This window comes from Corvus hawaiiensis, chromosome 29 (genome assembly GCF_020740725.1).
Source record: "Corvus hawaiiensis isolate bCorHaw1 chromosome 29, bCorHaw1.pri.cur, whole genome shotgun sequence".
NCBI classification, from domain to species: Eukaryota; Metazoa; Chordata; class Aves; order Passeriformes; family Corvidae; genus Corvus; species Corvus hawaiiensis.
This window is the reverse complement of record NC_063241.1, coordinates 1,675,542-1,702,102: the sequence shown is the minus strand read 5'-3', so window position 1 is coordinate 1,702,102 and position 26,561 is coordinate 1,675,542. Positions and strand designations below refer to the sequence as shown.

At 64.8% G+C, this 26,561-nt stretch overlaps 3 protein-coding genes across 25 annotated transcripts in view; 1 reads left to right on the top strand and 2 right to left on the bottom strand.

Moving 5' to 3' along the window:
* The window catches only part of LOC125318102 (low affinity immunoglobulin gamma Fc region receptor II-like), a 26,800-nt gene extending 22,490 nt beyond the window's left edge, over positions 1–4,310 (bottom strand). For 7 of the 10 annotated variants that reach the window (XM_048288540.1, XM_048288531.1, XM_048288534.1 and 4 more), the window contains exon 1: positions 4,195–4,310. In XM_048288540.1, the coding sequence (XP_048144497.1) occupies positions 4,195–4,225 (31 nt within the window). In that variant the 5' untranslated portion in view covers positions 4,226–4,310. The remainder of the gene's footprint in view (positions 1–4,194) is intronic. The other 3 variants (XM_048288537.1, XM_048288530.1, XM_048288535.1) reach the window with 2 other exon arrangements.
* Positions 1–26,561, top strand: part of LOC125318084 (Fc receptor-like protein 2) — a 185,965-nt gene that overhangs the window by 114,109 nt on the left and 45,295 nt on the right. The window lies entirely within an intron of this gene.
* Positions 1,721–26,561, bottom strand: LOC125318113 (Fc receptor-like protein 1). Of its 8 annotated transcripts, none has more exons than XM_048288560.1 (6): positions 25,953–26,561; positions 25,527–25,829; positions 6,869–6,955; positions 6,443–6,464; positions 6,276–6,355; positions 6,010–6,193 (listed from the first exon to the last, which is right to left on the bottom strand). In XM_048288560.1, exons 1-6 carry the CDS (start codon positions 26,554–26,556, stop codon positions 6,078–6,080), a joined length of 1,212 nt encoding a protein of 403 aa, XP_048144517.1. In that variant the 5' UTR covers positions 26,557–26,561; the 3' UTR covers positions 6,010–6,077. The 8 variants fall into 8 exon arrangements, with proteins under 8 accessions (XP_048144525.1, XP_048144517.1, XP_048144522.1 ...); XM_048288565.1 differs by having other exon boundaries at positions 6,909–6,955; XM_048288566.1 differs by having other exon boundaries at positions 6,909–6,952.

Genomic DNA, 26,561 nt, shown 5'->3' with positions numbered 1-26,561 from the left:
GGGTCCCTCTGCCAGTGGTGGCACTGTGGAAGGGCCCTGCCGGCTCCCACTGTTCCTGGTTGGCCACTGTGACCTCTGCAGGGCACAAATTTGGGGCTGCCCTGTCCCTTCTATGTCCCTTCCCATTGATGGTCCCCTGCACTCTGGGAGCCCCCAATCCCCCTTTGGGATCCCCCAAGGTGCAGCCCCTCTTGCCCATCCTGCAGCCCCCTATCACCCTTCTGTGGGTGAGAAGCCCCACGGGGTGCCAATGGGGGTGACAGGGGCTGGGTGTCAGTCGCCGAGGGCACAGACCCCGCCACAACCTCCCACAGCCACCCCAAGCCCCCAGCCCTGGCAGGGTCTCAGCGCTGGCAACCAGGAAATGGATGAGACCCTGCAGATGAAACGCTCAGGACACTCCTGGCTGTGCCCCGCTCTGCCCACAACACCTGAGCACCAACTGGCCCCCTCTGCCTCAACACCCGCATGGAAAAATGGAGCTTTTTACCTTCTGGAAATGGCTGATTTGGCCAAAAATTGATACCACACAACTGAGATACTGCAAATGTGGGGGGGCTGAAGCCGTTGTGGGGCTGCCCCCCCTCTCCTGCTCCCACTGCCCCCCTGTGTGGTTTCTGTGCTGGGGGGTTGGGACACTTTGGGTTTATTGGTTTTGGGAGAAAACCTATTTCAGACTTCTCCATTCTCACTCATCCCCTGCAGGATCTGAGCTGGCAAGAGCAGCTTGGGAATGGAGCCCCAGGCAGGAAGCAGCTCCCAAACTCCTCCGTGCAGCCAGTGGCCATCCAAGGGTGGGGCCAGGCCACGCCACAGCCCCACTGTGCAGGGATGGGCATTGGCCAGCCCTGCTCTGGCCAGCCCCAGGGGCAGCCACGACCTCAGGGTCCCCCCCACCCCCTGGGCTTTGACTCTGGCAGCTTTAGAGCTGCTGCAAGGTGAGAATTGTGTGGGGGAAAAGGCGTGGCTGTGGTTTGCTCAGGCCTGCGAGAAGCACAAAAGCCAAGGGGAGCCCAAGCAGTGGCTCTGCGAGGGCCTTTGATGGTTTGCAGAGCAGGGCTGGCTGGAAAGCGCCCCTGCAGGGGCAGCTGCGAGGGAAGCAGCCCGGAAATGCAGCAAAGGATCATTTTGTCCCTCTGCCCAAGGCACTGAGGGAGCCCCAAAACTCAGGCAAATGCCACAAGGATCTGCTCAGCACCCTGAGCGGGACCTTCCTCCTTCCCGAGCTGAGCAGGCAGAGCTGAACAAACCAACCCCATTTCTCCCGCTTTAATCCAAACGCTGCCTTTTGGGTCCAAGAAGAGGCAAAAGGGTCCTGTGCCCCCCCGGCACTGGGAGGGGGAATGAGGAGGCCCTGGGGTGCTGTGAAGGGCAGTGAGGGACCCCTGGGGGGACTCGATGCCTCCCAGTGATCCCCAATTTCCCCCCAGGGTCACATCACACTCTCGTCGGTGGCACCGGGGTCCTGCTGTCCCTCGTAGGGTCCCGGCAGCTGCGCGTTGGTCACTTGTGGATGCCGAGGGGGGGCAGGGCCGGGGGACACCCGTGGGGGCACTGACAGAGACAGCGGTTGTGGGGACCTGGGAGGGGGTGACACCCGTGGGGGACGTGTCCCTGTCCCCAGCCCCGTACTCACCCCCCGCCCTCTCGCTGCCCACACCGTGGAGCTCCAGCAGCTCCCCCTCCTCCGGGGGGGCCCTGCGGGGATAAGGAGTTGCCTTGAGGGGGTGTCTGGGGAAGGGGGAAAGGGGAGTCACGGCCGGAGCCCCCCCACTCCCCTGTCCTGGGGCTTCCTGGCGGCTGCAAGGAAAAGGGGAGGGGGTGACCATGGGCGCCTCGGGACCCCGGAACCTCCCTGGGACCTCGGCAGCTCCGACCACCCACGGAACCCCCAAATCCCCACTGGAGCCCCAATTCCCACCGCACCCCTGGTTCCTACCTGGACAGTCCAAGTACCGCTGATCCCCCAGAACTTCTGCACCACCACAGTTCCCGCAGAGCCCCTGAGCCCCCAGAACGCCAAGCCCGGCAGAGAGGGGCACCCCCAAAACTCCCCCATGAAAGATCCCACAACATCCCTGCACGGCCCTCCAGGAAGTCCCCAAACCCTCCAGGAGCTCCCACTGCCAGCCCAATGTTCCTCAAAGCCCACCCAGGGCTGCCCCTGGAGCCCAAGCAAGACCCTCCAGAATCCTCCTCAAGCCCCCAGGACCCCCAGCCGAGGTCACTGTGGGCTCCGTTTCCCCCAGCTCAGGGGCTGTGGCTGCTGCCCCATCGCCCCCCCACTCTGGGGGCTTCCCCTCACTCCAGCACCCCCGTCAAATGGGGGGATGAGGGAGTCTGTGCATGGTGGCACCTGGGGACAGAGGGAGCCTTTCAGCCAGGACTGGGACGTGTGGCGGTGTTTACCGTCACCCACTGGGGATGCCGTGGGTGGGAGCATCCAGAGCCAGAGGGTCCCAGTCCCCCAGGACCGTGCCCTGCAGTGGCGGGGGCTGTGACCTGGGGTGGGATGGGGGGATGCTGTGCTTGGGGTCACCCCATCCCAAAAGGGACATGGGAAGGTGTGGGTGAGCCAGGGAGGGTTGAAGGGAGGGATGAGGGACCCAGGCAGTGGTGGGGGAACGCTGGGAAGGTGTTGGGCTTTCCCATCCCGATTCCCACATTCACCACGCACTGTCACTGTCACAGGAGCCGACTTCTCCCACCACAGTGACGGCCCAGAGTCCACCCAGCCCCCACAGCGGTAGCGGCCACCGTGGAGCAGCTGCAGGGGGGCCAGGGACAGCTCGGTCCCATTAACGAATCCCCCCAGATCCTTCTCCTCGTGGTAAAATTGCACCCCAGTGACCGCGCTGTCCCGCCAGCCCCGGCAGCGCAGCGTCACCACATCCCCCTCCAGCAGCGCCCATGCCGGCACCTGCAGCACCAGCTGGTCTGGGGGACAGGAGGGACATGTCACATCTGGGGAATCTGAGAGATCTCAAATGCCCTGGGAGGCACCAGGGGTCCCCAACTGCACCAGGGAGGTCTCATGGCGCTGGAATGCTCTGGGATGTCCCTGTGTGCAGGGGACGGGTTCTCGTCACGCCCGGGGATTGACCCATGGAGCGGAGCCCACCCTGAGTCCTCAGGGACCCCATGGGTGCCGGGGCACTCATCGTCCCTCATCGTTTACGATGCACATGGGAGGGCTCATCTTGGTTCCGGGTCTGTGACACTGGTAGGTGCCACTCTCAGTGACAACGAATCGGTCGGGTCCCTGCAGCCGCCAGCGCTGCCCGTCCTTGTGCCAGGTGGTGGCACCGGCGGTGCCCGAGCCCTGGCAGGTCAGTGTCACCCGGTCCCACAGCACCGGCGGTGTCCAGGGGGGCTGCACGAGGAGCTGGGTGGTCTGGGCGCCTGCGGGTGACAGGGGACACCAGCCTGCCAGGGCCAGCGCGGGATGGGGACATCGGAGCGGGGACGTGGCATCCCCCCGAGGACTCACCAGCGAGGCCGAGAGTCTGGGCTGGAAGGGAGAAAGGACAGGGCTGGGTGGCTCTGTGGGGCAAGTGGCACCCAGGGCACGGAGTGTGGGGCTGTCCCCAAACTGTCCCCAAACTGTCCCCAGTGGGACTCTGGTTCTCGTGAGAAAGTGCTCAGGAATGGTTGCCAAGAGGTCTGGTGAGGCTGGAGGATGTGTCTGTGTCACAGCTGTCCATGTGCCACATCCGTGTGGCATGGAAGCCCCAGGGATGGGGACACTGCAGCCACCTCGAGCTGAGGCAGGACACGCGGACACTGTAAACACCTGGGAAGTGGGGACACCGTGGACACCCCATGCTGGCACAGGTCACCCCCAGCAGCCCCATGGCACCTGTCCCCCATGGGCCATCCACACAGTGCTTGTCCCCTTGTCCCTGTCCCTGCATCCCTGTGCCCCTGTCCCTGTCCCCACAGCTGCCCCAGTCCCAGTGTGCCTGTCATGATATCCTTGACCCCAGATCTCAGTCCCACCATTCCGGTCCTCCAGTGCTTGTCCCCACAGCCATGCCACAACCCCCATCACACCACGGTCCACCCCCATGCTTGGGCTCTGCTGGCCTTGGGGACCTCAGGGTACCCCGCAGCCCCCCTGTGCCCCCTCTCCACTGCTCCCTTCCCCGCCAGGGTCCATCCCCGGGGAATCAGGCCCGTGCCCAGGGCACTCACCCCACAGGAGCAGCGCCACCTTCCCGGCCATCCCGCTGTCCCCGGCCACCCGGGCTGGCTGTCACATGCTGCCAGGGCCCACTGTCCCCTGGGTGGCGGCTCTTTGGCCAAAGAGGAAGGAAGAGAGGTCAGGTCTGTACCCATGGGCTGGTGGCCCTTGGTGGGGGCTGGGTGGAGAGATGCTGGGGACATAGAGGGACATGGTGGGACATGGTGGGGACATGAGACTTGGGAGTCCCAGGAATGAGGGCTCCAGGAATGTGGGAATCTCAGGATGGATTTCCAGAGGAACAGGGGGCCCCAAGGATGGGGATCCTGGGGAATGGGGGTCCCCACTGATGGGGAGAAAAGGGATGGGGGTACCAGAGAATATTGGCCTCACAGATTTGGGGTCATGGAATGAAGATCCCAGGGGTGGAGGGTCCTGAGGGACTGGAGAGCCCATGGGATGGGGTCAAGGGGAGGGGGGTGCTGGGCAATGGAGGTTCTGGGAAGTGGATGGCCTGGGATGGGGATCCCCAGGAGAGGGGACTTAGGGAATGAGGTCCCATGGTTGTGGTTCCCAGAGGAATGGGGATCCCAGGCATGGGCAGTGCCTGGGTGGGCCCGTGGGTCGCAGCTCCTTCACCGGGTGCCTCAGATTTTGGGTGAGGCAGACGAAAGCAGAGACCCCCGTAGTGTTGGTGGTCTGTGGGGAACACCATGGGGTTCTCACGGAGCTCCGGCTCTGTGCTCCCCACCCAGGCACTTTTTCTTCTCTTTGTTTCTACTTTTTCTTCTTTACCTCACTTTTGTGCACTCCCCCTCCCAGTTCATGGCTCGGTGATCCTGGGGAGCTCCTGAGCCGGGAAGGGGTTGGGGGGACCCTGTGTAGGGGGAATAAGGGGTGCGGGGGCACAGAGATGGGTTTAGGGGGGCAGTGGGGGATGGGGGTGTCCGGCTGTGCCCCACAACACTTTCACTTTCTCTCTCGGGCAGCAGAAGGAAGAGGCCGTTTGTGCTGAGAGTCAGACGGGGGCGGGTTCTGACCTGAGGGGGCACATCCAGAGGGGTCCTGGCCTGGGGGTGTCCCTGTTCTGTTCTGGGGGTGACACATCTTTGATGAGGGGATCCTCGTTCTGGGGGGTGGTGGTTCCAGAAGTGTCCCTGCAGATTCTGGGGGGCATGACTGTCCCATGGGTGGCACATCCTGGCGACCCCCGTCAATCCATGTGTGGGGCCAGGCCATGCCACAGCCCCACTGCGCAGGGATGGGCATTGGCCAGCCCTCCTCTGGCCAGCCCCAGGGGCAGCCACGACCTCAGGGTCCCCCCCGCACCCTGGGCTTTGACTCTCACAGCTTTAGAGCTGCTGCAAGGTGAGAATTGTGGGGGGGAAAAGGCGTGGCTGTGGTTTGCTCAGGCCTGCGAGAAGCACAAAAGCCAAGGAGAGCCCAAGCAGTGGCTCTGCGAGCGAGGGCCTTTGATGGTTTGCAGAGCAGGGCTGGCTGGAAAGCGCCCCTGCAGGGGCAGCTGCGAGGGAAGCAGCCCGGAAATGCAGCAATGGATCATTTTGTCCCTCTGCCCAAGGCACTGAGGGAGCCCCAAAACTCAGGCAAATCCCACAAGGATCTGCTCAGCACCCTGAGCGGGACCCTCCTCCTTCCTGCCTTGCCGTGGGCTGACGCTGCCCGCATGCCCCGCACCCACCAAAGCCGCTCTCTCACTGCCCTCCGCAGCTGGAGGGGGAGAGAAAGATTTTAGTAGAAGCAGGAAATTGGAGAATCCCGTTCCTGAAGCAGGAGAGAACTGAACAAAGAAACACCATTTCTCCCAGTTTCAGCAAAAAGCTGCATTTTGGGCCCAACAGAAGTCAATCCGATCCTCCAGTGTCCCCCAGCGCCCTCAGTGTCCCAGCACGTTCCCGTAGATGTCGCTGGGTGCCTGCGGTCGCCCGTGGGGTCCCGGCAGCTCCGCGTAGGTCACTTGGGTATCCTGGGGTGGAGCGGTGCGGGTGGGCCCTGCAGGAGACCCTGGCTGTGGCATCTGTGTGACACCCCCCGTGGGTGACGTGTCCCTGTGTGTGTCCCACCCCGGACTCACCCTGCGTCCGCTTCGTCCTTGTGACGTGGGTGTACAGCACCTCCCCCTCCTCCGGGGGTGCCGGGGGCTCCGGGGGAGCCCTGCAGGGATGGGGGATGTGTGAGAGGGAATGGGAGGTCTTGGGGGCTGGGTAAAAGGGGGGGTCATGGCTGGAGCCCCCCACTCACCTTTCCTGGTGCTTCCTGGAGGCTGCAAAGGAAAGGGGTGGGGGTGACTTTGGGGTCCCCAAGGCCCGGACCACCCTCAGGAATCCTGAACTCCCACAGGGCTCTCAATTCCCCCCAGGAGCCCCCAGCATTCCTGGAACCCCCCAGAACCCCTCAACCACACCAGTAGCCCATGTCCTGATGCCCCCAGAGCCCCAAGGCTGGCAGGGATGGGCACCCTCCAAACTGCCCCAGGATTCTGGAAAGAACCCCCAGCATCCCTGCACCACCCTCCAACACCACCCCAAATCCTCGAGGACCTCGAGCAAAGGTCACTGGGGGCTCAGTGCTGCCCAAGTGAGGGGCTGTGGGTGCTGCCCCATCATCCCCACATTCTCGGTGGTCTCCCAGCTCCCCAGGGCCCCCATCGGCTTCATTTTCACCCACCCAGGCGGTGCCACCAGTACCAGCCCACAGTGACACCCACGAGCAGGACCAGGAACAGGAGGGACCCGGCAACTGCTGCGGCCACTGCTGGGGACAGAGGGGGACACATCAGGGTCACCTGTCACTGCAGGGGTGCTGCAATCCCAATGACCCCGAGTGAGCCCACCTGTGTCCCAGTGTGCCCGCAGTGTCACCGTCAGTGCCAGCTCGGGGCTGAGCGCCCGGAACACGCGGTGCCCGTCCTGTCCCAGCTGGTTGGTGGCCACGCACTGGTAGGTGCCGGAATGTCCCACATGGATGTCCCTGAGCTCCAGGAGGGGACCCCGGGCCACCTCGCAGCCATTGCGCAGCCAGGTGAAGGTGACAGGGGCTGAGCCCACCTGCACCGAGCAGCGCAGGGTCACGGGGTCACCTGCGCGCACCGGGTGTGCCAGGGCACCGGGGCTGATGGTGGCATTGGCCACGGGCACTGCAGGGACACAGATGGGGCTGGCACCTGGCCAGGGGGGATGGGGATGTGGTGGGTGGGGTGTCCCCATTCCTGAGGGTCCCGCTCACCCAGGACTGTGACATTCAGGGGGACACTCTCGGCCACGCTGTCCCCGTCGCTGGCCCTGCACTGGTAGTGGCCGCTGTCATTGTCCCCAACGTGGCGCAGCTCCAGGCTGGGTCCGGTGCCCAGCGGCGCCCACGAGCCACCCCGGTGCCAGGAGAAGGACAGGGGACCTGTCCCTGAGGCCACCGTGCAGCTCAGCACCAGGTGGTCCCCCAGTGCCACCTGTCCTCCAGGAGGCTGCGCCGACATGGATACCCCCGAGAGCGGGACCCCTGCGGGAGGGACAGAAAGGGAATGGAGGACCCGGGAGGGGTGGGAGACACCAGGGACCAGTGAAGGACTCAGGGAAGGGGAGGATCAGGGAGGGTTGTGAGGATCCCAGTGAGGAAGAAGGGGGACAAGATATGGGGCAGGAAAGCTTGTGAGGTGTGGAAGGGACCCCAGGGAGGGATAGGTGATTACGGGAGGGGAGACCTGGAGAGGGTAAGAGGGAACCACAAGGAAGGTTTTGGGGAGCAGGACTTGGATGGGATCTGTGGATCATGGAGGGACCTAAGAGAGGGAGAGGTCTACCTAGGGAGGGGTGAAGGGACCCGATGAGGGATGACGGGATCAGGGAATATGAAAGGAGGTCCCAGAGAGTGAGCTGGGAAGGCAGGGAGGCACGCAGAGGGTTGAGCAGGACTGGGGGACCCGTGGCGGCTGTCAGGGCTCCCCGCGCCCATGCCCGCACTCACTGCGCACCGTGACGCGGAGCCAGGCGCTGCTCTTCCGCACGGCTCCCCTCTCGGAGTGCACTTCGCAGCTGTAATTCCCCGAGTGGGAGACCCCCACGGCAGGCAGCAGGAGCTGCGGGGACCCCTGCGGGCCCCCCACCAACCGCCCGTCCCGGTAGAAGAGGTGCAGGAGGGGGGCTTGGGGCCGCAGGGGGCTGGTTATGCTGAGGCAGCTGAGATTCAGGGGGGACCCCTCGGTGGACTCGGGGGCACCCTCCAGCACTGGCACCGAGAAGAGCTCTGGGAAGGAGATGGGAGGGGGGACAGTGACCCCGAGTCCCTGGGAAGTGGTTTGGGGCTGTCGGGATATTGGAGTTCCCGCTGTGGGGTGCTCACCATGCACTGTCACTGTCACGGACAATGACCGTGACAGCCTGAAGCCCTCCAAGCCCTCGCAGCGGTAGCTGCCACTATGGTGCAGCTGCAGGGGGGACAGCTCTGTCCCCTTGAGTGGCCCCCCCAGATCCTTCTCGTCCTGGTAAAATCGCACCCTGCTGACCGACACATCCTTCCTGTTCCGGCAGCGCAGTGTCACCGTGTCCCCCTCCAGCAGCGCCTGCGCCGGCACCTGCAGCACCAGCCGGTCTGGGGGACAGGAGGGTCCCATCGCACTGAGGGGCTCGAGACAGGTTCGAGGTGGGTCCCCATGGTCCTGGGGACCTCTGGGGGGAGTCTCCATTGCGCGGGAGGATCCCAGGGACACCAAGGCTAACACCATGGCAATGTTGTCGCCATGAGGACCCGATTGCACTGGGATGCACTGGGGTGCACTGGGATGCACAGGCATGTCCCGGTATGCAGGGGACCAACTCTTGCTACATGAGGGGTGTGAAGCCACCAAGAGTGGAGCCCACCCAGACCCCCCGGGGACCACCCTGATCATTTATGATTCCCCCTCACCATTGGAGATGCTCACGGGGGGGGCTGCGCCCGGTGCCGGGTCTGTCACACTGGTAGGTGCCACTCTCGGTGACACGGAATTGATCGGGTCCCTCCTCCCACCAGCGCTGCCCGTCCTTGTACCAGGTGGTGGCAGCGGCTGTGCCCGAGCCCTGGCAGGTCAGTGTCACCCGGTCCCACAGCACCGGCGGCGTCCAGGGGGGCTCCACGAGGAGCTGGGTGGTCTGGGCGCCTGCGGGTGACAGGGGACACCAGCCTGCCAGGGCCAGCGCGGGATGGGGACAGCGGGGCGGGGACGTGGCATCCCCCCGAGGACTCACCAGCGAGGCCGAGGGTCTGGGCTGGAAGGGAGAAAGGACAGGGCTGGGTGGGGGTGGCACCGCGGGGACAGCGGCACCCGGGGCACGGAGTGTGGGGCTGTCCCCAAACTGTCCCCACGGGGTCACCGGTTTAGCACAGAGGTCTTGAGGACAGGGACACCTCTGTCACCCTGGGCTGAGGCAGGACGTGGGGACACTGTGGACACCCCATGCTTGTACAAGTCACCTCCACCCACCCCACAGCACCTGTCCCCACGGCCACATCCCCATGGCCGTCTGCCCATGATCCCATCCCAATGGCACCTGGCCCCATGGCTCATCCTCATGGTGCTTGGCCCCTGTCCCAGTACCTGCATCCCTGTCCCCCTGGCCCTGTCCCCACAGCTGCCCCAGCCCCAAGGTTCCTTTTGCTACATCCCACTCCCTCCATTCCCATTCCCCTGTTCCTCTTTCCCCTATTCCTGTCCCCACAGCCACCCCACCACTCCAGACGCATTTAAGGGCTCCATGCCCATGCTCGGGCTCTGCTGGCCTTAGGGACCTCAGGGTACCCTGAAGACCCCCTATGCCCCCTCCATACCGCTCTCTGCCTCACCAGGGCCCATCCCCGGGGCGTCAGGCCCGTGCCTGGGGCACTCACCCCACAGGAGCAGCACCACCTTCCCCGCCATCCCGGTATTTCTGGCCACCCGGGCTGGCTGTCACACGCTGCTGGGGCCATCTGTCCCCTGGGTGGCGGGCAGGAAGCGAGGTCATGTCTCGTCCCCACGTGTTGGTGGCCCTTGTTGGGGGCAGGGTGGTGGCAGGGTGGAGACACAGCAGAGGACAGGCTGGGGACACGGTGGGACATGGTGTTCCCAGGGATGGGGGGCTCAGGGCATGAGGGGATCTCAGGATGGGTGTCCCAGGGGAATGGGGAGAGAGGGGAAGTGACAGGGAGTGGCTGTGTGGGGAATGGGGGTCCCCATGTGCCGGGAGGTCCCCTGGACAGGGGTCCTGAGGGAATGGGGGCAAAGGGGGTGGGGGAAGTGGATGGAGATGCTGGGCAACGGGAGACCCAGGATGGGGCTCCGAGAAAAGGGGGACACAGGGAATGGGGCTGCCACGCCACGACAAATAAAGCAGCCCCATGCGGAATCCCTAAGTGAGCCTCTCGTCTCTCTCGTCCCGGTCTGGCCTGGGGTTGCTTCGAAGAGTAAGAGCTGAAATCCCTCTCACTGAATCGCTGAAGAGCTGAGACAGGCACCCCTCTGCAGAGGAATCCCGGCGGCTGAGGGATTGCCGCAGACCTCTAGATGATTGTCCCTTGTGGGATGCTCCCACTGGGGCGGTCACGGCGTCCTGGGTCTGAGCCATAGACCCCTACCCAGCCGCAATAGTCCCAGGGATGGGCAGTGCCTGGGGGGGTTCATGGGTTGCAGCTCCTTCACCGGGTGCCTCAGATTTTGGGGTGACTCAGGGCCCAGCACGGCCCCCCCGGGGCGCTCATTACCTGGGGCGGCATCACAGGGGGATCCTGGGTAGCTCTGGTTCTGTGTCCCCCCCCAACCTTTGGCTTTTTCCTCTTTATTTCTGTTTTGTCCTTCATTTCCTCACGGTTGGGCCACGCTGCCTCACCCCCCAGTGTGCGGCTCAGTGATCCTGGGGAGCTCCTGGGCAGGGAACGGGTTGAAGGGACATTGAGGAGGGAGAAAAGGGGGTGTGGGGGCGCAGAGAGGGTTGGGGGTGAGTGGGGGATGGGGGCATCCGGCTGTGCCCCCCAACACTTTCACTTTCTCTCTCTGGCAGCAGAAGGAAGAGGCCGTTTGTGCTGAGAGTCAGACGGGGGCGGGTTCTGACCTGGGGGGGCACATCCAGAGGAGTCCTGTCCTGGGGGTGTTTCCCTGTTCTGGGGGTGACACGTCCTGGGGGGATCCTGTCCCAGGGCTGCCCCATCCCGGCCATGGGGGTCCTGTCCTGGGGGATGGCGGTGCTGGGGGGGGTCTCTGGACACATTCCTGGGGAGGGTCCCTCTGCCAGTGGTGGCACTGTGGAAGGGCCCTGCCGGCTCCCACTGTTCCTGGTTGGCCACTGTGACCTCTGCAGGGCACAAATTTGGGGCTGCCCTGTCCCTTCTATGTCCCTTCCCATTGATGGTCCCCTGCACTCTGGGAGCCCCCAATCCCCCTTTGGGATCCCCCAAGGTGCAGCCCCTCTTGCCCATCCTGCAGCCCCCTATCACCCTTCGGTGGGTGAGAAGCCCCACGGGGTGCCAGTGGGGGTGACAGGGGCTGGGTGTCAGTCGCCGAGGGCACAGACCCCGCCACAACCTCCCACAGCCACCCCAAGCCCCCAGCCCTGGCAGGGTCTCAGCGCTGGCAACCAGGAAATGGATGAGACCCTGCAGATGAAACGCTCGGGACACTCCTGGCTGTGCCCCGCTCTGCCCACAACACCTGAGCACCAACTGGCCCCCTCTGCCTCAACACCCGCATGGAAAAATGGAGCTTTTTACCTTCTGGAAATGGCTGATTTGGCCAAAAATTGATACCACACAACTGAGACACTGCAAATGTGGGGGGGCTGAAGCCGTTGTGGGGCTGCCCCCCCTCTCCTGCTCCCACTGCCCCCCTGTGTGGTTTCTGTGCTGGGGGGTTGGGACACTTTGGGTTTGTTGGTTTTGGGAGAAAACCTATTCCAGACTTCTCCATTCTCACTCATCCCCTGCAGGATCTGAGGCGGCAAGAGCAGCTTGGGAATGGAGCCCCAGGCAGGAAGCAGCTCCCAAACTCCTCCGTGCAGCCAGTGGCCATCCAAGTGTGGGGCCAGGCCACGCCACAGCCCCACTGTGCAGGGATGGGCATTGGTCAGCCCTGCTCTGGCCAGCCCCAGGGGCAGCCACGACCTGAGGGTCCCCCCCACCCCCTGGGCTTTGACTCTCACAGCTTTAGAGCTGCTGCAAGGTGAGAATTGTGTGGGGGAAAAGGCGTGGCTGTGGTTTGCTCAGGCCTTTGAGAAGCACAAAAGCCAAGGGGAGCCCAAGCAGTGGCTCTGCGAGCGAGGGCCTTTGATGGTTTGCAGAGCAGGGCTGGCTGGAAAGCGCCCCTGCAGGGGCAGCTGCGAGGGAAGCAGCCCGGAAATGCAGCAATGGATCATTTTGTCCCTGTGCCCAAGGCACTGAGGGAGCCCCAAAACTCAGGCAAATCCCACAAGGATCTGCTCAGCACCCTGAGCGGGACCTTCCTCCTTCCCGAGCTGAGCAGGCTGAGCTGAACAAACCAACCCCATTTCTCCCGCTTTAATCCAAACGCTGCCTTTTGGGTCCAAGAAGAAGCAAAAGGGTCCTGTGCCCCCCCGGCACTGGGAGGGGGAATGAGGAGGCCCTGGGGTGCTGTGAAGGGCAGTGAGGGACCCCTGGGGGGACTCGATGCCTCCCAGTGATCCCCAATTTCCCCCCAGGGTCACATCACACTCTCGTCGGTGGCACCGGGGTCCTGCTGTCCCTCGTAGGGTCCCGGCAGCTGCACGTTGGTCACTTGTGGATGCCGAGGGGGGGCAGGGCCGGGGGACACCCGTGGGGGCGCTGACAGAGACAGCGGTTGTGGGGACCTGGGAGGGGGTGACACCCGTGGGGGACGTGTCCCTGTCCCCAGCCCCGTACTCACCCCCCGCCCTCTCGCTGCCCACACCGTGGAGCTCCAGCAGCTCCCCCTCCTCCGGGGGGGCCCTGCGGGGATAAGGAGTTGCCTTGAGGGGGTGTCTGGGGAAGGGGGAAAGGGGAGTCACGGCCGGAGCCCCCCCACTCCCCTGTCCTGGGGCTTCCTGGCGGCTGCAAGGAAAAGGGGAGGGGGTGACCTTGGGGACCCCGAGACCCCTGAGCCTTCCTGGGACCTCGGCAGCTCCAACCACCCACGGGACCCCCAAATCCCCACTGGAGCCCCGATTCCCACTGCACCCGTGATTCCCCCCTGGACACTCCAAGCACCCCTGATCCCCCAGAACTTCTGCACCACCGCAGTGCTCCTGAGCCCCTTGGTTCCCCCAACCCCCTGAGCCCCCACAACCCCAAGCCCGGCAGAGAGGGGCATCCCCAAAACTACCCCAGACCCCAGAATGATCCCCCAACATCCCTGCACGGCCCTCCAGGAATTCTCCAAACACTCCAGGAGCTCCCACTGCCAGCCCAATGTTCCTCAAAGCCCACCCAGGAGAGCCCCTGGAGCCCAAGCAAGACCCTCCAGAATCCTCCTAAAGCCCCCAGGACCCCCAGCCGAGGTCACTGTGGGCTCCGTTTCCCCCAGCTCAGGGGCTGTGGCTGCTGCCCCATCGCCCCCCCACTCTGGGGGCTTCCCCTCACTCCAGCACCCCCGTTGGCCCCATTGTCACCCACGCAGGCGCTGCCACCAGTGACAGCCCCCGATGACACCCAGGAGCAGAACCAGGAACAGGAGGCTCCTGCCAATGTTCACAGCCACTGCTGGGGACAGAGGGAGACACATCAGGGTCTGCTGCCATGCCGGGGGCTTCTGCACACTCCAGTAACCCCGAGTGAGCCCACCGGTGTCCCAGTGTCCCTGCGGTGTCACAGTCAGTGCCAGCTCGGGGCTGAGCGCCCGGAACACGCGGTGCCCGTCCTGTCCCAGCTGGTTGGTGGCCACGCACTGGTAGGTGCCGGAATGTCCCACATGGACGTCGCCGAGCTCCAGGAGGGGACCCCGGGCCACCTCGGTGCCGTTGCGCAGCCAGGTGAAGGTGACAGGGGCTGAGCCCACCTGCACCGAGCAGCGCAGGGTCACGGGGTCACCTGCGCGCACCGGGTGTGCCAGGGCACCGGGGCTGATGGTGGCATTGGCCACGGGCACTGCGGGGACACAGACGGGGCTGAGGCCGGGGGGAGGGGCTGGCACCCGGTGTGGGGTCAGGGGAATGGGAGGCGAGGGAGTGTCAGAGGGGGGGATGAGGGAGTCTGTGCATGGTGGCACCTGGGGACAGAGGGAGCCTTTCAGCCAGGACTGGGACGTGTGGCGGTGTTTACCATCACCCATTGGGGATGCCGTGGGTGGGAGCATCCAGAGCCAGAGGGTCCCAGTCCCCCAGGACCGTGCCCTGCAGCGGCGGGGGCTGTGACCTGGGGTGGGATGGGGCATGCCGTGCTTGGGGTCACCCCAGCCCGAGAGGGACGTGGGAAGGTGTGGGTGAGCCAGGGAGGGTTGAAGGGAGGGATGAGGGACCCAGGCAGTTGTGGGGGAACGCTGGGAAGATGTTGGGGTTTCCCATCCCCATTCCCACATTCACCATGCACTGTCACTGTCACAGGAGCCGACTTCTCCCACCACAGTGACGGCCCAGAGTCCACCCAGCCCCCACAGCGGTAGCGGCCACCGTGGAGCAGCTGCAGGGGGGACAGGGACAGCTCAGTCCCATTAAAGGGTCCCCCCAGATCCTTCTCCTCATGGTAAAATTGCACTCCAGTGACCGCGCTGTCCCGCCAGCCCCGGCAGCGCAGCATCACCGCGTCCCCCTCCAGCAGCACCCACGCCGGCACCTGCAGCACCAGCTGGTCTGGGGGACAGGAGGGACATGTCACATCTGGGGAGACTGAGAGATCCCAAAGGCCCTGGGAGGCACCAGAGGTCCCCCATTGTAACAGGGAGGTCTCATGTCACTGGAATGCTCTGGGATGTCCCCATGTGCAGGGGACGGGTTCTCGTCACGCCCAGGGGTTGACCCATGGAGCGGAGCCCACCCTGAGCCCTCGGGGATCCCGCGGGTGCCAGGGTACTCATCATCCCTCACCGTTTAAGATGTGCATGGGAGGGCTCAGCCCGGTGCCGGGTCTGTCACACTGGTAGGTGCCACTCTCGGTGACAACGAATCAGTCGGGTCCCTGCAGCCGCCACCGCTGCCTGTCCTTGTACCAGGTGGTGGCAGCGGCTGTGCCCGAGCCCTGGCAGGTCAGTGTCACCCGGTCCCACAGCACCGGCGGTGTCCAGGGGGGCTGCACAAGGAGCTGGGTGGTCTGGGCGCCTGCGGGTGACAGGGGACACCAGCCTGCCAGGGCCAGGGCGGGATGGGGACAGCGGGGCGGGGACGTGGCATCCCCCTGAAGACTCACCAGCGAGGCTGAGGGTCTGGGCTGGAAGGGAGAAGGGACAGGGCTGGGTGACTCTGTGGGGCAAGTGGCACCCAGGGGACTGGGTGTGGGGCTGTCCCCAAACTGTTCCCAGTGGGACACCGGTTCTCGTGAGAAAGTGCTCAGGAATGGTCCCCAACAGGTCTGGAGAGGCTGGGGGACGTGTCTGTGTCACAGCTGTCCATGTGCCACATCCGAGTGGCATGGAAGCCCCAGGGATGGGGACACCGCAGCCACCTCGAGCTGAGGCAGGACACGCGGACACTGTGAACACCTGGGAAGTGGGGACACTGTGGACACCCCGTGCTGGCACAGGTCACCCCCAGCAGCGCCACGGCACCTGTCCCCCATGGCCCATCCACACAGTGCTTGTCCCCTTGTCCCTGTCCCTGCATCCCTGTGCCCCTGGCCCTGTCCCCACAGCCATGCCACAACCCCCATCACACCACGGTCCACCCCCATGCTCGGGCTCTGCTGGTCTTGGGGACCTCAGGGCACCCTGCAGACCCCCTGTGCCCCCTCCCCACCGCTCCCTTCCCCACCAGGGCCCATCCCCGGGGCGTCAGGTCCGTGCCCAGGGCGCTCACCCTACAGGAGCAGCGCCACTTTCCTGGCCATCCCGCTGTCCCTGGCCACCCGGGCTGGCTGTCACATGCTGCCAGGGCCCACTGTCCCCTGGGTGGCGGCTCTTTGGCCAAAGAGGAAGGAAGAGAGGTCAGGTCTGTACCCATGTGCTGGTGGCCCTTGGTGGGGGCAGGGTGGAGAGATGCTGGGGACATAGAGGGACATGGTGGGACATGGTGGGGACATGAGACTTGGGAGTCCCAGGAATGAGGGCTCCAGGAATGTGGGAATCTCAGGATGGATTTCCAGAGGAACAGGGGGCCCCAGGGATGGGGATCCTGGGGAATGGGGGTCCCCACTGATGGGGAGAAAAGGGATGGGGGTCTCAGGGAATATTGGCCTCACAGATTTGGGATCATGGGATGAAGATCCCAGGGGTGGAGGGTCCTGAGGGACTGGAGAGCCCATGGGATGGGGTCAAGGGGAGGGGGGTGCTGGGCAATGGAGGTTCTGGGAAGTGGGTGGCCTGGGATGGGGATCCCCAGGAGAGGGGACTTAGGGAATGAGGTCCCATGGTTGTGGTTCCCAGAGGAATGGGGATCCCAGGCATGGGCAGTGCCTGGGTGGGCTCGTGGGTCACAGCTCCTTCACCGGGTGCCGCAGATTTTGGGTGAGGCAGACAAAAGCAGAGACCCCCGTAGTGTTGGTGGTCTGTGGGGAACACCACGGGGTTCTCACGGAGCTCCGGCTCTGTGCTCCCCACCCTGGCACTTTTTCTTCTCTTTGTTTCTACTTTTTCTTATTTACCTCACTTTTGTGCACTCCCCCTCCCAGTTCATGGCTTGGTGATCCTGGGGAGCTCCTGAGCAGGGAAGGGGTTGGGGGGACCCTGTATAGGGGGAATAAGGGGTGTGGGGGCACAGAGAGGGGTTTAAGGGGGCAGTGGGGATGGGGGTGTCCGGCTGTGCCCCCCAACACTTTCACTTTCTCTCTCGGGCAGCAGAAGGAAGAGGCCGTTTGTGCTGAGAGTCAGACGGGGGCGGGTTCTGACCTGAGGGGGCACATCCAGAGGGGTCCTGGCCTGGGGGTGTCCCTGTTCTGTTCTGGGGGTGACACATCTTTGATGAGGGGACCCTCCTCTGGGGATGGCGGTTCCAGAAGTGTCCCTGCAATTTCTGGGGGGCGTGCCTGTCCCAGTGGTGGCACATCCTGGAGACCCCCTTCAATAAAAGTGTGGGCCCAGGCCACGCCACAGCCCCACTGTGCAGGGATGGGCATTGGCCAGCCCTGCTCTGGCCAGCCCCAGGGGCAGCCACGACCTGAGGGTCCCCCCCACCCCCTGGGCTTTGACTCTCACAGCTTTAGAGCTGCTGCAAGGTGAGAATTGTGTGGGGGAAAAGGCGTGGCTGTGGTTTGCTCAGGCCTGCGAGAAGCACAAAAGGCAAGGGGAGCCCAAGCAGTGGCTCTGCGAGCGAGGGCCTTTGATGGTTTGCAGAGCAGGGCTGGCTGGAAAGCGCCCCTGCAGGGGCAGCTGCGAGGGAAGCAGCCCGGAAATGCAGCAATGCATCATTTTGTCCCTCTGCCCAAGGCACTGAGGGAGCCCCAAAACTCAGGCAAATCCCACAAGCATCTGCTCAGCACCCTGAGCGGGACCCTCCTCCTTCCTGCCTTGCCGTGGGCTGACGCTGCCCGCATGCCCCGCACCCACCAAAGCCGCTCTCTCACTGCCCTCCGCAGCCGGATGGGGAGAGAAAGATTTTAGTAGAAGCAAGAAATTGGAGAATCCCGTTCCTAAAGCAGGAGAGAGCTGAACAAAGAAACACCATTTCTCCCAGTTTCAGCAAAAAGCTGCATTTTGGGCCCAGCAGAAGTCAGTCGGGTCCTCCAGTGTCCCCCAGCGCCCTCAGTGTCCCAGCACGTTCCCGTAGATGACACTGGGTGCCCGCGGTCACCCGTGGGGTCCCGGCAGCTCCACGTAGGTCACTTGGGTATCCTGGGGAGGAACGGTGCGGGTGGGCCCTGCAGGAGACCCTGGATGTGGAACCTGTGTGACACCCCCCGTGGGTGATGTGTCCCTGTGTGTGTCCCACCCCGGACTCACCCTGCGTCTGCTTCGTCCCCGTGACGTGGGTGTACAGCACCTCCCCCTCCTCCGGGGGTGCCGGGGGCTCTGGGGAAGCCCTGCAGGGATGGGGGGATGTGTGAGAGGGAATGGGAGGTCTTGGGGTTGGGGTAAAAGGGGGGTTCATGGCTGGAGCCCCCACTCACCTTTCCTGGTGCTTCCTGGAGGCTGCAAAGGAAAAGGGTGGGGGTGACTGTGGGGTGCCCAAGGCCCTGACCACCCTCGGGAATCCTGAACTCCCACAGGGCTCTCACTTTCCCCCAGGACACCCCCAGCATTCCTGGAGCCCCCCAGCAACCCTGAACCACACCAGTGGCCTCTGGTCCTGATGCCCCCAGAGCCCCAAGGCTGGCAGGGATGGGCACCCTCCAAACTGCCCCAGGATTCCTGAAAGAACCCCCAGCATCCCTGCACCACCCTCCAACACCACCCCTAATCCTTGAGGACCTCAAGCAAAGGTCACTGGGGGCTCAGCGCTGCCCAAGTGAGGGGCTGTGGGTGCTGCCCTATCATCCCCACATTCTAGGTGGTCTCCCAGCTCCCCAGGGCCCCCATCGGACCCACTGTCACCCACCCAGGTGGTGCCACCGGTGACAGCCAACAATGACACCCACGAGCAGGACCAGGAACAGGAGGGACCCAGAAACCCCTGCAGCCACTGCTGGGGACAGAGGGGGACACATCAGGTCACCTGTCACTGCAGGGGTGCTGCAATCCCAATGACCCCGAGTGACCCCACCTGTGTCCCAGTGTCCCTGTGGTGTCACGGTTAGTGCCAGCTCGGGGCTGAGCGCCCGGAACACGCGGTGCCCATCCTGTCCCAGCTGGTTGGTGGCCAGGCACTGGTAGGTGCCGGAATGTCCCACATGGACGTCCCCGAGCTCCAGGAGGGGACCCCGGGCCACCTCGCGGCCGTTGTGCAGCCAGGTGAAGGTGACAGGGGCTGAGCCCACCTGCACCGAGCAGCGCAGGGTCACGGGGTCACCTGCGCGCACCGGCTGTGCCAGGGCACCGGGGCTGATGGTGGCATTGGCCACGGGCACTGCGGAGACACAGACGGGGCTGCCATCTGGCATGGGGGGATGGGAACGGTGGGATCAAAGTGGGATGGGCATGATGGGGTGTACCGTGGATGGGGTCACCCCATTTCTGGTGTCCTGCTCACCCAGGACGGTGACATTCATGGGGACACTCTTGGCCATGCTGTCCCCGTCGCTGGCCCTGCACTGGTAGTGGCCGCTGTCATTGTCCCCAACGTGGCACAGCTCCAGGTGGGGGCCGGTGCCGAGCGGTGCCCACGAGCCCCCCTGGTGCCAGGAGAAGGACAGGGCCCCTGTCCCCGTGGCCACCGCGCAGCTCAGCACCAGGCGGTCCCCCAGTGCCACCTGTCCTCCGGGGGGCTGCGCCAACACGGACACCACCGAGAGCGGGACCCCTGTGGGAGGGGGACACCAGAGGACAGTGAAGGACCCGGGGAGGGTGGGGGAGGGGCAGGGGGACCCCTCTGAGGAAGACGGGGCAGGGAGCCTGGGAGTGGCTTGGAAAGGGTGGGAAGGGACTCCAAGGAAGGATGGGGGGTTTAGGGAGGGGACACCTGGAGAAGGATGGGGGGGACTCCAGGGAGGGGTGGGGACCCAGAAGGGGATGGTGGGACCTAAGGAAGGAAGTGAGAAGGGATGGGAGGACAGTGAGCAGGTGTCAGGAAGAGCTGGGTGTTCCCAGGCAGGACTGGGGGACCCGTGGCCGCTGTCGGGGCTCCCCGCGCCCATCCCCGCACTCACTGCGCACCGTGACGCGGAGCCAGGCGCTGCTCTTCCACACGGCCCCCTGCTCGGAGCGCACCTGGCAGCTGTAATTCCCCGAGTGGGAGACCCCCACGGCGGGCAGCAGGAGCTGCGGGGACCCCTGCGGGCCCCCCACCAACCGCCCGTCCTGGTAGAAGAGGTGCAGGAGGGGGGCTTGGGGCCTTAGGGGGCTGGGGGTGCTGAGGCAGCTGAGATTGAGGGGGGACCCCTCAGTGGGCTCGGGGGCACCCTCCAGCACCAGCAGCAGGAACAGCTCTGGGAAGGAGATGGGGTGGGGAACAATGACCCCGAGTCCATTGGGCAACGGCTGTGGGGGTGCTGAGGTGTGGGGGTGTCGGGGTGTCAGGATGGCGGCTGTGGGGTGCTCACCGTGCACCGTTACTGACACCGGTGCTGACTCCTTCCACCGTGACAGCACAGAGTCCACCCAGCCCCTGCAGTGGTAGCGGCCGATGTGGTGCAGCTGCAGAGGGGACAGGGACAGCTCGGTCCCATCGCGGAACCTCTGCAGTTGTTTCTCCTCACGGTAGAAGGACACCGAAGCCACCGGATTGTCCTGCCAGCCCCGGCAGCGCAGTGTCACCGCGTCCCCCTCCAGCAGCGCCCGCGCCGGCACCTGCAGCACCAGCCAGTCTGGGGGACAGGGGGGTCCCGTCACACCACGGGATTCCATGGGGTCCCGATGGCACCGGGACGCCCCGTTTGGGTCACACCCAGTGCACCAGGGGTCCCCAATGCCAACACGAGGGTCTGCTTGCACTGGGATACTCTGGGATGTCCCCGTGTGCAGGGGACACCGGGGGCCTCTTGTCACACGAAGGGGGGTGACCTATGAAGCAGAGCCCACCCAGAGCCCCCGGGGATTCCGCGGTCCCAGGCTGGGGACACCAAACCCCCCTCACCATTTAAGACGCTCACGGGGAGGCTCATCCCGGTGCCGGGTCTGTGACACTGGTAGGTGCCACTCTCAGTGACAACGAATCGGTCGGGTCCCTTCTGCCACCAGCGCTGCCCGTCCTTGTACCAGGTGGTGGCAGCGGCGGTGCCCGAGCCCTGGCAGGTCAGTGTCACCCGGTCCCACAGCACCGGCGGCATCCAGGGGGGCTCCACGAGGAGGTGGGTGGTCTGGGCGCCTGCGGGTGACAGGGGACACCAGCCTGCCAGGGCCAGCGCGGGATGGGGACAGCGGGGCGGGGACGTGGCATCCCCCCGAGGACTCACCAGTGAGGCCGAGGGTGTGGGCTGGAAGGGAGAAGGGACAGGGCTGGGTGGGGGTGGCACCGCAGGGACAGCGGCACCCGGGACATGGAGTGTGGGGCTGTCCCCAAACTGTCCCCACGGGGTCACCGGTTTGGCACGGAGGTCTTGAGGACAGGGACACCTCTGTCACCCTGGGCTGAGGCAGGACATGGGGACACTGTGGACACCCCATGCTTGTCCAAGTCACTTCCACCCACCCCACAGCACCTGTCCCCACGGCCAATCCCCATGGCCCTCTGCCCATGATCCCATCCCAATGGCAGCTGGCCCCGTGGCCCATCCTGATGTTTCTTGGCCCTTGTCCCTGTCCCTGCATCCCTGTCCCCACAGCTGCCCCAGCCCCAAGGTTCCTTTTGCTACATCCCATTCCCTCCATTCCTGTCCCCCCCATTCATGTTGCACACCATCCCACGACTCCGGTCACATTTAAGGGCTCCATGCCCATGCTCGGGCTCTGCTGGCCTTGGGGACCTCAGGGCACCCCGCAGATCCCCTCTGCCCCCTCCCCACTGCTCTCTGCCTCACCAGGGCCCATCCCTGGGGAATCAGGCCCGTGCCTGGGGCACTCACCCCACAGGAGCAGCACCACCTTCCCGGTCATCCTGGTGTTTCTGGCCACCCAGGCTGGCTGTCACACGCTGCCGGGGTCAACTGTCCCCTGGGTGGTGGGCAGGAAGCGAGGTCACGTCTCGTCCCCACATGTTGGTGGCCCTTGTTGGGGGTAGGGTGGTGGCAAGGTGGAGACACAGCAGGGGACAGGCTGGGGACATGGTGGGACATGGTGTTCCCAGGAGTGGGGGGCTCAGGGAATGTGGAGATCTCAGGATGGGTGTCCCAGGGGAATGGGGAGAGAGGGGAAGTGACAGGGAGCGTCTGTCTGGGGAATGGGGGTCCCCATGTGTCAGGGGGTCCCCAGGATGGGGATGCTGAGGGAATGGGGGACAAAGGGGTTGGGGGGAAGGGGATGGAGATGCTGGGCAACAGGAGACCCAGGATGGGGCTCCTAGAAAAGGGGGACACAGGGAATGGAGCTGCCACGGTCAGGTTCTCAGGGGAATGGGGGTCCCAGGGATGGGCAGTGGCTGGGGGTGCTCGTGGGTTGCAGCTCCTTCAGCGGGTGCCTCAGATTTTGGGGTGACTCAGGGCCCAGCACGGCCACCCCGGGGCGCTCATTACCTGGGGCAGCATCACAGGGGGGTCCTGGGTAGCTCCGGTTCTGTGTCCCCCCCACCCTTTGGCACGTTTTCCTCTTTATTTCTGTTTTGTCCTTCATTTCCTCACGTTTGTGCCACGCTGCCTCACCCCCCAGTGTGCGGCTCAGTGATCCTGGGGAGCTCCTGAGAAGGGAACGGGTTGGGGTGACCCTGTGCAGGGGGAATAGGGGGTGCGGGGGCGCAGAGAGGGGTGGGGGGGCAGTGGGGGATGGGGGAGTCCGGCTGTGCCCCACAACACTTTCACTTTCTCTCTCGGGCAGCAGAAGGAAGAGGCCGTTTGTGCTGAGAGTCAGACGGGGGGGTGGGTTCTTACTTGGGGGGGGGCACATCCAGAGGGGTCCTCTCCTGGGGGGTTCCCTGTTCTGGGGTTGACACGTCCTGGGGGCATCCTGTCTCAGTGCTGTCCCTTCCCGACCAGGGGGGTCCTCTCCTGGGGGATGGCGGTGCTGGGGGGGCTCTGGACACATTCCTGGTGGGGAGGGGGGGTCCCTCACCCAGTGGTGGCACATCCTGGGGACCCCTGTCCTGGAAGGGCCCTACCGGCTCCCACTGTCCCTTCTTGGGCACTGTGACCTCTGCAGGGCACAAATTTGAGGGTGCCCTGTCCCTTCTATGTCCCTTCCCGTTGACGCTCCCCTCCACTCTGGGAGCCCCCAGTCCCCCTTTGGGATCCCCCAGGGTGCAGCCCCTCTTCCCCATCCTGCAGCCCCCTGTGACCCTTCTGTGGGAGAGAAGCCCCACGGGGTGCCAGTGGGGGTGACAGGGGGTGGGTGTCAGTCGGGGAGGGCACAGACCCCGCCACAACCTCCCACAGCCACCCCAAGCCCCCAGCCCTGGCAGGGTCTCAGCACTGGCAACCAGGAAATGGATGAGACCCTGCAGATGAAACGCTCGGGACACTCCTGGCTGTGCCCCGCTCTGCCCACAACACCTGAGCACCAACCTGCCCCCTCTGCCTCAACACCCGCATGGAAAAATGGAGCTTTTTTCTTTCTGGAAACGGCTGATTTGGCCAAAGATTGATACCACACCACTGAGACACCACAAATGTGGAAAAGCTGAAGCTGTTGTGGGGCTGCCCCCCCTCTCCCGCTCCCACTGCCCCCCTCTGTGGTTTCCGTGCTGGGGGGTTGGGACACTTTGGGTTTGTTGGTTTTGGGAGAAAATCTATTCCAGACTTCTCCATTCTCACTCATCCCCTGCAGGATCTGAGCCAGTAAGAGCAGCTTGGGAATGGAGCCCCAGGCAGGAAGCAGCTCCCAAACTCCTCCGTGCAGCCAGTGGCCATCCAAGGGTGGGGCCAGGCCACGCCACAGCCCCACTGCACAGGGATGGGCATTGGCCAGCCCTGCTCTGGCCAGCCCCAGGGGCAGCCAGGACCTGAGGGTCCCCCCCACCCCCTGGGCTTTGACTCTCGCAGCTTTAGAGCTGCTGCAAGGTGAGAATTGTGTGGGGGAAAAGGCGTGGCTGTGGTTTGCTCAGGGCTGCGAGAAGCACAAAAGCCAAGGGGAGCCCAAGCAGTGGCTCTGCGAGCGAGGGCCTTTGATGGTTTGCAGAGCAGGGCTGGCTGGAAAGCGCCCCTGCAGGGGCAGCTGCGAGGGAAGCAGCCCGGAAATGCAGCAATGGATCATTTTGTGCCTCTGCCCAAGGCACTGAGGGAGTCCCAAAACTCAGGCAAATCCCACAAGGATCTGCTCAGCACCCTGAGCGGGACCCTTCTCCTTCCCGAGCTGAGCAGGCAGAGCTGAACAAACCAACCCCATTTCTCCCGCTTTAATCCAAATGCTGCCTTTTGGGTCCAAGAAGAGGCAAAAGGGTCCTGTGCCCCACCGGCACTGGGAGGGGGAATGAGGAGGCCCTGGGGTTCTGTGAAGGGCAGTGAGGGACCCCTGGGGGGACTCGATGCCTCCCAGTGATCCCCAATTTTCCCCCAGGGTCACATCACACTCTCGTAGGTGGCACCGGGGTCCTGCTGTCCCTCGTAAGGTCCCAGCAGCTCCGCGTTGGTCACTTGTGGATGCTGAGGGGCGGCAGGGCCGGGGGACACCCGTGAGGGCGCTGACAGAGACAGCGGTTGTGGGGACCTGGGAGGGGGTGACACCCGTGGGGGACGTGTCCCTGTCCCCAGCCCCGTACTCACCCTCCGCCCGCTCGCTGCCCACGCCGTGGGGCTCCAGCAGCTCCCCCTCCTCCGGGGGGCCCTGTGGGGATAAGGGGGGGCCTGAGGGGGTGTCTGGGGAAGGGGGAAAGGGGAGTCACGGCCGGAGCCCCCCCACTCACCTGTCCTGGGGCTTCCTGGTGGCTGCAAGGAAAAGGGGAGGGGGTGACCGTGGGCACCCTGAGACCCCTGGACCTTCCTGGAATCGCAGCAGCTCCGACCACCCACGGGACCCCCAAATCCCCACTGGAGCCCTGATTCCCATTGCACCCATGATTCCCCCTGGACACTCCAAGCACTCCTGATCCCTCAGAACTTCTGCACCACTGCAGTGCCCCTGAGCCCCCCGGTGCCCCGGACCCCCTGAGCCCCCACAACCCCAAGCCCAACAGGGAGGGGCACCCCTAAACTCCCCCAGGACCCCACAATGTACCCTCAACATCCCTGCACAGCCCACCAGGAACTCCCCAAACCCTCCAGGAGCTCCCTCTGCCAGCCCAATGTTCCTCAAGGCCCACCCAGGGCTGCCCCTGGAGCCCAACCAAGACCCTCCAGAATCCTCCTAAAGCCCCCAGGACCCCCAGCCGAGGTCACTGTGGGCTTCGTTTCCCCCAGCTCAGGGGCTGTGGGTGCTGCCCCATCGCCCCCCCACTCTGGGGGCTTCCCCTCACTCCAGCACCCCCGTTGGCCCCATTGTCACCCACGCAGGCGGTGCCACCAGTGACAGCCCCCAATGACACCCAGGAGCAGGGCCAGGAACAGGACGCTCCTGCCGATGTTCACGGTCACTGCTGGGGACAGAGGGGGACACATCAGGGTCAGCTGCCATGCCGGGGCTTCTGCACCCTCCAGCAACCCCGAGTGAGCCCACCTGTGTCCCAGTGTGCCCGCGGTGTCACCGTCAGTGCCAGCTCGGGGCTGAGCGCCCGGAACACACGGTGCCCATCCTGTCCCAGCTGGTTGGTGGCCATGCACTGGTAGGTGCCGGAATGTCCCACATGGACGTCCCCGAGCTCCAGGAGGGGACCCTGGGCCACCTCGCTGCCGTTGCGCAGCCAGGTGAAGGTGACAGGGGCTGAGCCCACCTGCACCGAGCAGCGCAGGGTCACGGGGTCACCTGCGCGCACCGGCTGTGCCAGGGCACCGGGGCTGATGGTGGCATTGGCCACGGGCACTGCGGGGACACAGACGGGGCTGCCATCTGGCATGGGGGGATGGGAACGGCTGGATCAAAGTGGGATGGGCATGATGGGGTTTACCGTGGATGGGGTCACCCCATTTCTGGTGTCCTGCTCACCCAGGACGGTGACATTCAGGGGGACACTCTCGGCCACGCTGTCCCCGTTGCTGGCCCTGCACTGGTAGTGGCCGCTGTCATTGTCCCCAACGTGGCGCAGCTCCAGGTGGGGGCCAGTGCCAAGCAGTGCCCACAAGTCCCCCCGGTGCCAGGAGAAGGACAGGAGACCTGTCCCCGCGGCCACCGTGCAGTTCAGCACCAGGCGGTCCCCCAGTGCCACCTGTCCTCCGGGGGGCTGCGCCGACACAGACACCCCCGAGAGCGGGACCCCTGTGGGAGGGGGACACCAGAGGACAGTGAAGGACCCGGGGAGGGTGGGGGAGGGACGAGGGGACCCCTGTGAGGAAGACGGGGCAGGGAGCCTGGGAGTGGCTTGGAAAGGGTGGGAAGGGACCCCAAGGAAGGATGGGGGGTTTAGGGAGGGGACACCTGGAGAGGGATGGGGGGGACTCCAGAAGAGGATGGGGACCCAGAAGGGGATGGTGGGACCTAAGGAAGGAAGTGGGAAGGGATGGGAGGACACTGGGGAGGGGTCAGGAAGAGCTGGGTGTCCCCAGGCAGGACTGGAGGACCCGTGGCGGCTGTCAGGGCTCCCCGCGCCCATCCCCG

Bases quoted from the DNA above. Each gene is read 5' to 3' on its own strand.
- LOC125318113 (XM_048288560.1), bottom strand. From the start codon at position 26,556: ATGGGCGCGGGGAGCCCTGACAGCCGCCACGGGTCCTCCAGTCCTGCC. The intron at 25,830-25,952 runs GTGAGCAGGACA...GTGTCCCCGCAG, and splicing joins CCTGAATGTCACCGTCCTGG to TGCCCGTGGCCAATGCCACC. The intron at 6,465-6,868 runs GTGGGTGAAAAT...TTTCCTTTGCAG, and splicing joins GTACTGGTGGCACCGCCTGG to CCTCCAGGAAGCACCAGGAA.